Consider the following 10,591-nt stretch of genomic DNA (forward strand, 5'->3'; position numbering starts at 1 on the left):
CTTTCCTGATGAGATCCACATGCAGAAAGAGGCTTTCTTCCAGACCAGTTGGCCACCCTCCAAGCCTGGGGTCTGTCAGATGGGCTAAAAACTGGCCCAAAACTGACTCCGCCCCACGAAAGATGATGTAACAAGCAAGACTAGGGTTTAATAATTTACAATAATACGATTATATCAAGGCAGTTTCACCTCCCTCCCAACCACTCCCTTGGGTGCTAAGTCAGAGGTTGCAAATATTTTTAAAGTAGAAACAGGTTTTGTATTTCTGAACACGAGATTCTGCCGATGCTGGAAATCCAGAGCAACACGCACAAAGCAAGTCAGGCAGCATCTATGGAGAGGAATAGACAGTCAACGTTTTTGGCCAAGCCCCTTCATCAGGACTGGAAAGAAAGGGAGCGAAGCAAGAATTAAGAAAGTGGGCAGAGAGGAAGGAGTACAAGCTGGCAGGTGAAAGATGAGGCCAGGTGAGTGAAAAAGTGGGTGGGGGAGGGGTATGAAGTAAGAAGCTGGGAGGTTTGAGCTGGAAGGAGCAACTGGATAGGAGAGGAAAGTGGACCATGGAAGAAAGAGAAGGAGGAGAGGCACCAGAGAAGTGATGGTTAGCTGAGGAGAAGAGAAGGGGTGAGAGGGAAACCAGAATGGGGAATGGAAAAAGAGAGGGGGTAGAAATTACTAGAAGTTGGAGGAATTGCTGTTCATGCCAACAGATAGGAGACTACGCAGACGGAATAGGAGGTGTTGTTTCTCCAACCTGAGTGTAGCCTCATTGTGGCAGTAGAGGTGGCCATGAACAGACATGTCAGAATGGGAATGGGAATTGGAATTAAAATGGGTGACCACTGGGAAATGTGCAGTGGATGTAGTGAAGGTACTTGATGAAGCGATCTTCCAGTCTCCGACAGGTCTCCCCGATGTGGAAGAGGCCACACTGGGAGCACTAGATACAGTAGGTGACCCTGATAGATTTGCAGGTGAAGTGTTGCCTCACCTGGAAGGACTGTTTGGGGTCCTGAATGGTAGTGAGGGAGGAGGTGTAGCACTTGTCTGACTTGCAAGGATAAGTATCAGGAGGGAGATCAGTGGGGTCGGGGTTGGAACAAGTGGACAAGGGAGTCACATAGAGACTGACCCTTGTGGAAAGTAGAGAATGCAGGGAAGGAGAGTTGTGTTTAGTGGTAGAACCCATTGTAGATGGCAGAAGTTTTGGAGAACAATGTGTATTTCTGAGGCTATTTTGAAATGAGTCAACAGTAACTTACATGGAACAAATCTTTGTACATAGAACAGTACAGCACAGTACGGGCCCTTTGGCCTACAATGTTGCATCAACCGATATATACGTACTCCATGGTCAACCTAACTCTTCTTACACGGCCCATAACCCTCTATAAAATGAGATATTTCGGTTCCATATAAATCCAGCACACAACAGGATAAAGATCAGTTTAAAAGAGTGACTACCATCCATCTTTTCTGAATTTATTGTATGTGATTGCCTGGGATTACTGACCACTGTGGGTACTTTTTAACTCCCATATATGGAAAAGTAGCTTCACCTTGAAAGTGATAAACACAAGAGATTCTGCAGATGCTAGAAATCCTGAGCATCACATGCAAAATGATAGAGAAACTCAGCAGGTCAGGCAGCATCTATGGAGAGAAATAAACAGGTCGACATTTCAATTTGAGACCCTTTAAGGTGAGACTACTTAAATCCTTGAAAGTTATTTTCAGTCAGATTTTCCTGATAACTGGAGGTGCCTTATTGGGGGAAATTGCAACAGTGTAAATCAAAGTCACGTAATATCAGATGAGCAACATTCACAAGAAAAACATAAATGAAACAAATTATACACAATTTTTACAAGAAAGGCCACAATTAGAACAAAAAGGTCATGTTTTTGTGGAAAGTGAATAAAGTGGTCATAGTGTTGCTAAACTGTAGCAATTAGTGGTTAAAGGAATGTCGCTGTTGAACCTGTGGTGTGAGACTTCTGTAGCTCCTGCCTGATGGGAGCTGTGAGGAGATGGCATAGCCCGGACAGTGGGGATCTTTGATGAAGGATGTTGCCTTCTTGAGGCAGCGTCTCCTGTCAATACTACGGATGGTAGGGTGGGAATTGCCTGTGATATATTGGGCAGCCTGTGTGCCACAGTGGCTCAGTAGTGGACAAAGCCACAAACTAAATAGAACTACGGAGTGCAATAGAGAGAGTATCGATGGCTGTTTCTTGAAGGTTCTAACTGTTTGAATCTGGCCTCTCCCATACAGATACACGAGCTGCAAGGAATTTGCTGCAGATGCTCATTTGGTGTTCGATAACTGCTTGAACTTCAACGAAAACAGCTCCGAGATTGGACAGGCAGGGAATGTGATGAGGAAGTTCTTTGAGAGTCGATGGGCCGAGTTTTATCATTCAAGCTAAAATGTCACTGGGAGGCCAGGGAAAAAGGCAATGTTATGGATCAAGATCAAACCCAATAACACTGCCTCTCACCATTGAAGCTCAATGTGACTTGGGACTGGAAACAAGACATATTTTGGCAGTTTCTCTTGACTTTCTTTGGATTTGAATTCATGGTATTTTAAAAATAAAACCCTATCTTTAATGTGTCAGTCTTAGCTTTTAGATGCCGAGGTTGAATATATGGTGTATGGATATGACAATGAGGAATGTACTGTAGATCTCCCGGTACACTTGATTTTGCTGGGGATCACAACAATTAATTAAGCATTGGTGTAAACCACCACTCATTAGTTTCACTAAAGGGTGAACAAGATGCTTTACTAGGAACATAGCAAATTGATTATATTGTTCATTGCAGTTCCTCAAATTAATTAATTCTTGCTGATTGGGATTTAAAACTGCATACTCTCCCTCCTGGGCTGGCTATTTGTGTCTCTTTGTCATACCAGGAGCTTTGTCTGAATTGTTTGATACTAGTTCCCTCCCCTCCACAACCCAAGAGATTCACTCGTAGCATCATCAAAACCTTTGTTGAAGATGACTTGTGAAGCCAACGTTGTGTCACTATCGGGGGCATCATTTGTTCAGTCTGAGCTGTGTAACTTTTGCATTTGAGGAAACACAGGAGATGGAGAGAATGTAACAGCCAAGGGTTGTGTGCCATAGACATAGTTTGACTCTTAACTCATGTTGCCTGAGGTCATTGCAGGAAACATTCCACCTTCCTGAAACAGCAGCCTCCTAAAATCCCACCCAAAACATACCAGAGACCTGCCAACTCTTTCTTTTGGTCTGACTCTCTCCCTTCCCAGCCTTCCCAGCCTTCCCAAATGATACAGACATCCTCACTCACAAGTGAGATAAGCAGTACAAAGAGTTGAAAGGGATATATTTACCAGTAGTCTTTGATTTCATTATTGTCTATTTATGTTTGTGTCATTTAGTAAATAATATTATTTATGTTTTATGTCGTAGTTTTGCACTGAGCTACAGTACTGTATTAAGTGTTCAAGGATTGTCTGAAACAATGAATTCCCAATCTGGGCATTGGAATGGCACCTTGCAAAACTCTTTCCACTGAAATCCTGGGCCAACCATAGCCACTATTGCAAACTTAGATAAATTTTCACCAAGCTTTCTCTGTTGCAGTAGAATAATATTCTTTTCCCCAGGAATGAATATGAATGTCATACCTCAGACTCAGTCAGAAATAGTGAAATCTATTTGATTTTCTGTCACTACATTTCTATGCACTTTCCTTCCAACCCTATCCCCCTCCCCTCCCCTCCCTCCACTCTTAAAAGTGAGCAGAATTTAATTAAAGGAGAGAACAGTTCATTGCTGGGACTGTTGTACTGAATCACACACAGCCTTGTGTTGCCTCAGAGCACCCACTACTCTAGGTTCAGTATACTTTTCAGGGTATCTCCATGCAACTATCTTTGGCACTCTGCAGCTTGTTGCCAGCTATGCTGTGTACCAGTGACAGTGACAGAAAAGAAATCTGGTTTTGGAGGAGCAGCGAATGTGTGTGCATCTGGAGATTGTACAGACTGCCCCTCATAGGTGATCTAACCTGCAAAAGAGGTGACTGCTGTGCTGAGGCATGTTTGCAGTTATCATGATTAAGCTTAAGCTAGACAAATTTGTGGCAATAAAAAGTGATTGAAAATAGTCATTTATTGTACAACCCCCTACAATGCGATCATCCCCTTATTTATCAGCTCCACCCATAAAGCCTCACTGGATGATCCTTCAGTAATTTCACCTGACATCAGTTTAATCGTCTCACACAGCCAGGTTACATGCAAAATGGAAAAATGCGGTTTGGAGAGACCTTTGGGCTAAGGTATATCCTCATAATCCTACTAATAATTCGGTAAAATCTCGGCAGAGAAAGGTGGAGTACCTAGTTGGTGGACCCAGTGGACTGCATCCTGATGATGCCTTGAGCACAGAAAACAGCTCTAACAGCCCTGAGGGACAAACCTGACCTTGAGCAGCCTCCTCTCCCTCCAATAAAACCGGTAAATGCAACATTTAGTGTTGATGAAACTTAATTGGAGCTGATGAATAAGGTTTTCATGAAAAGTTATTGACCCAAAATGTTTCTCTTTCCTCCGCCACTGTGCTTCTGTTTTTATTTCAGCATCTGCGGTTGTTTGGTATTCAATTGCGCTGTCCCTCTACTCTGGCTCCGAGCACCTTCCTGCTAGTCTTCAGTGGAACTGTGAATTCAGATCTCTGGGTCCTCTCAGCATCTGAGATCAGAATCTTCCTGGAAGCCTTCAATGCATTCAGGATGAACTATGTTCCAGAAAGACAGGGAAATCACCCATTCTCAAACACAATCAACCGTTGCACAGAAACCCCATAGAAAATGATATTTTGAAAGCATTAATTTAAGCCAACATGGAAATTAGGACAGTGAATCAGTCGTTAACAGAGTGAGTAGATTGGTCTGTATAGGGAGAACCCATTCTTTTATTCCTTTTAACAAAGGAAACACCTTTCTATTTAACATTTGTCATTGTCACTGTTTTATAATGTACAATTGTTTTGTGATTGACAGGTAATCTGTTTCAATGTATTTTTAGGACCAACAAGCTTTCTATAAGGGAGCTACTAAATAAGAGATCTGCTCTGAAGCCTGCTATAAAGGGTGTTGTAGTGGAGCATAGGAAATATTCACTAGATTGATTCGTAGCATCGAGAGAGATTGTTCTCAGAGGAGATTGAGCAGACTTGGCCCATATGCTCTTGAGTTATTGAAAATGAGAGATGGAGATAAGGAGGGCAGATATATTCTGATAAGGGGGAATATAGATGGAAATTCAGTTTCTCTATTGAATATATACGCACCCCCAGGAAGTGATATTAATTCCTTTCAGAAAATTTCAAATATTATGGTGACGGAAACAGAAGGTCTTCTGATACATGGGGGAGAACCAAAGTTAGACTTTTCCAATAGAAAAACCTATGAAACAAAATCCTTACATAAGAAAGTTAATACACTTTTTGAGGAGGTTGGTCTAATTGATATATGGAGGGACCTTTTCCCTGACAGAAGGGATTACACTCATTATTCTGCCTCCCATTCTGTACATACAAGAATAGACTATTTCATAACATTTGGAAAAGACAAAGACAAAATAAACACCTGTGGAATTGGGACAATAGATTTAAGTGACCATGCACCTATATATTTATCTGTTGATTTTGACCTACAACCAAAGAATACTAATTGGAAACTAAATTCAAGTCTACTCAATGATCCCTGCTTTAAGGAACAAATTAAAAAAGAAAATGAGAGATGGTCTCATTGAATATACAAATTCTTACAGGACTTGACAGATGCAGGAATCAGTCTGGTGAATCTTCCCTGTTTTGATGCATTCTGTTTTTAACAAGAATATCTTCTCTTGCGTAGGGAGAATAGACTTGTAGGGAATATTTCAGATATGGTATCACTAGGATCCTGTATAGTTTTAGTAAGATGCGTGTACTTTTGCACTCAAATTGTCTGGCAACAAAGGCTGATGTGTCACTTGCCTTTCCACTACCCGCTGAACCTGCATGTTAACTTTCAGTGATTTGTGTATAAGGAAGCACAGGTCCCTCTGAACACCAACACCTTTTAATCGTCTATCATTTTAAAAAAATCCATCTTTTTTTTTAATCTATTGGCACGAAATGCGACTGTTTATTCATTTCCGTAGATGCTGCCTGACCTGCAGAGTTCCTTCATTATTGTGTGTGTGTTGCTAATCCATTTTTCTATTTTTTCCACCAAAGTGGGCAACCTCCTACTTTTTCCACAATATATTCCAACTACCATGTCCTTTTCCATTCGCTTGCCCATTCATCTCCCCTAGACAGGGGTTCCCAATCTGGGATCCACAGACCATTGGTTAATGTAGGGGGTCTATGGCATAGAAAAGATTGGGAACCTTGGCACTGGAGCACCTCAGCAGGCAATACTGTGACCCAGGTTTGCATCATCACCAAACTTGGATCTATTGCATTTGATTCCTTTGTCCAATCCCAGGGCCCATTACCCAATCCCTGCAGTAGCTAACATTTTTAGGATATGTAGAAAAAGGCCACTAAGCCATATTTTGAGAACTTAAACCCTACAAAATGTTTGTAATGGAAAGGTAATGAAAGCTTGTCTCCGGGTACTGGGGGTAGTAACAGTACAGCAACAGGAAACATGGACCTTTCTTTGTTTAAGGAATGTCATCTTTGTCGTCCTCCTCCCATACATTTATGTAGCTCATGATGAAAGCTGATCATTTTATAAATGATATCAAGTAGCAGACAAGAAGCATTAAGTCTTTGCTCCACAGCCTGGTAAATACACCATTACTCCTGGTTATCTACCTGAGCTTCTTGTCTTTTGGATCTCCTGGGTCCTTAACTGGTGTTTTCATAAATGGAAATGTACTACACTTGTGTGCACAAACATACGCAAAGTGGCAAAGTGGGAAGGGACCATCCCGTTCTTGAACACTATCAATCCTCACAGAGAAAACCCGTGAAAAATATTTGAAAAAAATTAATTTAATAGTCAAGATGGAAATTCGTCTAGTGGGATCAGTCATTTACACAGGGAGCAGACTGGTCTGCATAGGAAAAACCCATTCCTTTATTCCTTTTACCAAAAGGAGCACCCTTTTATATGACATTTGCTGTTGCCACTTTTATAATGTACAGTTTTTTTTGTGACTGAAAGTTCATTTCTTTCTATATATTTTTAGGACCAACAACCTTTCTTAAAAAAAAAAGAAGCAATTAAAAGAGAGAACCTCTTTGAATCGTGCTGTGACGGGTGTTGTGATGCAAGTGCAACTGTAGAATATATTGTGAGTTAAATAAAGTTACATTATACCAAGAAGGTGCTCAGGGCTTCAGTGTTCTGAATTTTATTCCTTGCATTATTTGTTAATTTATCACAATGACGTTCTGAAGGTAGAAATTGAATAGGTTGGATCTTCCATTTACACTGGTTCCATTATAACCTGTTTTTTTCCCCACACTCTCATCAACTGCCCTCAAATTCTCTCACTCAGCTACACACTAGGGACAATTTGCAGCAGCCAATCAATCTTCGAACTTACCATGAGGAAATCTGCAGATGCTGGAATTTCAAGCAACACACATCAAAGTTGCTGGTGAACGCAGCAGGCCAGGCAGCATCTCTAGGAAGAGGTACAGTTGACGTTTCAGGCTGAGACCCTTCGTCAGGACTCCTTCAAATCCCCAAACTTGCATGTTTTTGGGATGTGTGAGAGAACCAGAGCATTCGAGGTTTTTTTTTGGGGGGGGGGAGAACCCATGCATTCAACAGGAAGATCATGCAAATTCCACAGAGGCAGCACATGAGGTCAGGATTGAACCTGTGTCTCTGGATCTGTGGATCTCTCAATAAACACCGCCGAATTCCCCTCAGCTAGGGAGTACAAGGTGAGTTACCTTGCTAATACACCACTGACTGCTGTTAATACACATCTGATTTTTACTTTTTTTTAATAAATTCCATTTATTTAAAAATACTTAGTAGTTGGTTAACTGTAAAAAGTGAAACTTAATTTTTCTAAGACAAAGAAAAGTCTTGGCCCAAAATATCAACTGTTTATTCATTTCCATAGATGCTGACCTGCTTTCCTCCAGTATTTTGTGCATGTTCTTCTAGGACAAAGTGCAGCTTGAGATACATATTTGTATTGGTTTATTATAGTCACATGCACTGAGATACAGTGAAAAGTTCATCTTGTATGCTGTTGTGTGAAAAAATAACAATGCTGAATAAAATGTAAAAGCTCCTGAAAAGGAGCAGTGCAGGTAAACAATAAAATGCAAGATCACAACGAGGTAGATTGTGAAGCCTGGTAAATCTTTGCTATTTATAGATCAGGGTCTGGCTCATTCATGGTTTTCCACTGTTCACTCATGGTCCCTCGCATGAAAAGTCCACAATACCCAGATATTGCATAGGATGAGGGGCAGAGATTCACCAGGAATGACAATCCTGCTGGGCCAGCCAGATCCATGTTCCCAGACCTTAGGAAAATGAAAGGAGGTCTTGTTCTGACAAGGCTAGACATATGGGCTGTTTTAATGGCTGTGGTGTCTAGAACTAGGGTTTACAGTCCCCAGGAAACAAGACTGGACATTCAGTAGGGCATGCAGAGATATTTCATTATCCAGAGGGTTGGTGAAGCTGTGGAATTCTATGCCACAGGAAGTTGTGGCAGTTGCTGAATATGAGGAGGGAGAATCAGATTCAATGCCTCAGGATTGGGACCGTAAGATATAGGAACAGAATTAGGCAATTCAGCCCATCGAGTCTGCTCTGCCATTTCATCATGGCTGATCAATTTCCCTCATTCTCAATCTCCTGCCTTCTCCCCATAACCCTTCATGCCATGACTAATCAAGAGCCTGTCAGCCTCCGCCTTAAAATACACCCATTAACCTGGCCTTCACAGCTGTCTGTGGCAACAAATTCTACAGATTCACCACCCTCTGGCTGAAGAAATTCCTCCTCATCTCTGTTCAAAAGTGACATTCTGAGGCTGTGCCCTCTGGTCCTTGACTCCCCCATTATAGGAAACATCTTCTCCACATCCACTCTATTGAGGACTTTCAACATTCGATAAGTTTCAATGAGACTTCCCCCCCCATTCTTCTAAATTCTAGTAAGTAAAGGCCCAGAGCCATCAATCACTTCTCATACAATAAGCCTTTCATTTGTACCTCCTCTGAACCCTCTCCAATATCAGCACATCCTTTCTTAGATAAGAGGCCCAAAACTGCTCACAATACTCCAAGGGAGACCTCAGCAGTGCCTTACAAAGCCTCAGCATTACATCCTTGCTTTTATATTCTAGTCCTCTTGAAATGAAAGCTAACATTGCATTTGCCTTCCTCACCACAGACTCAACTTGCAAGTTTACCTGTAGGGAATCCTACACAAGGACTCCCAAAACCCTTTGCATCTCAGATTTGTGAATTTGCTCCATTTAGAAAGTAGCTGATGCTTTTACTTCTTTTATCAAAGTGTAGACCATACATTTCCTGACACTGTATTCCTTTTGCCTATTCTGTTCATCTGTCCAAGTCCTTCTGAGGCCTCCCTGCTTCAACACAACCTGCCCCGCCACCTATTTTCAGTTCATCCACAAACTTGGCTAGAAGCCATCAATTCTGTCATTCAAATCATTGACATACAACGTAAAAAGAAGTGGTCCCAATACTGACCCCTGCAGAACACTACTGGTCACTGGCAGTCAACCAGAAAAAGCTCCCTTTATTCCCACTCTTAGCCTCCTGCCAATCAGCCAATCCTCTATCTATGTTAGTATAATTCCTGTAATACCATAGACTCCTGTTAAGCAGCCTCATGTGTGGCATCTTGTCAAAGTTCTTCTGAAAATCCAAGTACACAACATCCACAAATTCTCCTTTGTCTAAGGGTTCAATGTCCATTTAGGAATCGGATGGCAAAGGGGAAGAAGCTGTTCCTGAATTGCTGAGTGTGTGCCTTCAGGCTTCTGTACCTCCTACCTAATGGTAACAGTGAGAAAAGGGCATGTCCTGGGTGCTGGAGGTCCTTAATAATGGATGCTGCCTTTCTGAGACACTGCTCCCTAAAGATGTCCTGGTACTTTGTAGGCTAGTACCCAAGATGGAGCTGACTAGATTTACAACCTTCTGCAGCTTCTTTCAATCCTGCGCAGTAGCCCCTCCATACCAGACAGTGATGCAGCCTGTCAGAATGCTCTCCACGGTACAACTATAGAAGTTTTTGAGTATTTGTTGACATACTAAATCTCTTCAAACTCCTAATAAAGTATAGTCACTGTCTTGCCTTCTTTATAACTACATCAATATGTTGGGACCAGGTTAGATCCTCAGAGATCTTGACACCCAGGAACTTGAAACTGCTCACTCTCTCTACTTCTGATCCCTCTGAGGATTGGTATGTGTTCCTTCATCTTACTCTTCCTGAAATCCACAATCATCTCTTTGGTCTTACTGGCGTTGAGTGCCAGGTTGTTGCTGCAGCACCATTCCACTAGTTGGCATATCTCACTCCTGTATGCCCCCTTGTCACC

General features: G+C 41.8%; 1 protein-coding gene across 6 annotated transcripts in view; it reads left to right on the forward strand.

The window, feature by feature from the left end:
• Nucleotides 1-8,210, forward strand: part of LOC134340551 (bromodomain adjacent to zinc finger domain protein 2A-like) — a 145,867-nt gene extending 137,657 nt beyond the window's left edge. For all 6 annotated transcript variants that reach the window (XM_063037927.1, XM_063037925.1, XM_063037924.1 and 3 more), the window contains one exon: nt 2,276-8,210. In XM_063037927.1, coding sequence (XP_062893997.1) covers nt 2,276-2,429 — 154 coding nt within the window. In that variant the 3' untranslated portion in view covers nt 2,430-8,210. The remainder of the gene's footprint in view (nt 1-2,275) is intronic.
• The last annotated feature ends 2,381 nt before the right edge of the window (nt 8,211-10,591 follow it).

Source organism: Mobula hypostoma, chromosome X1, assembly GCF_963921235.1.
Source record: "Mobula hypostoma chromosome X1, sMobHyp1.1, whole genome shotgun sequence".
Classification (NCBI taxonomy): Eukaryota; Metazoa; Chordata; class Chondrichthyes; order Myliobatiformes; family Myliobatidae; genus Mobula; species Mobula hypostoma.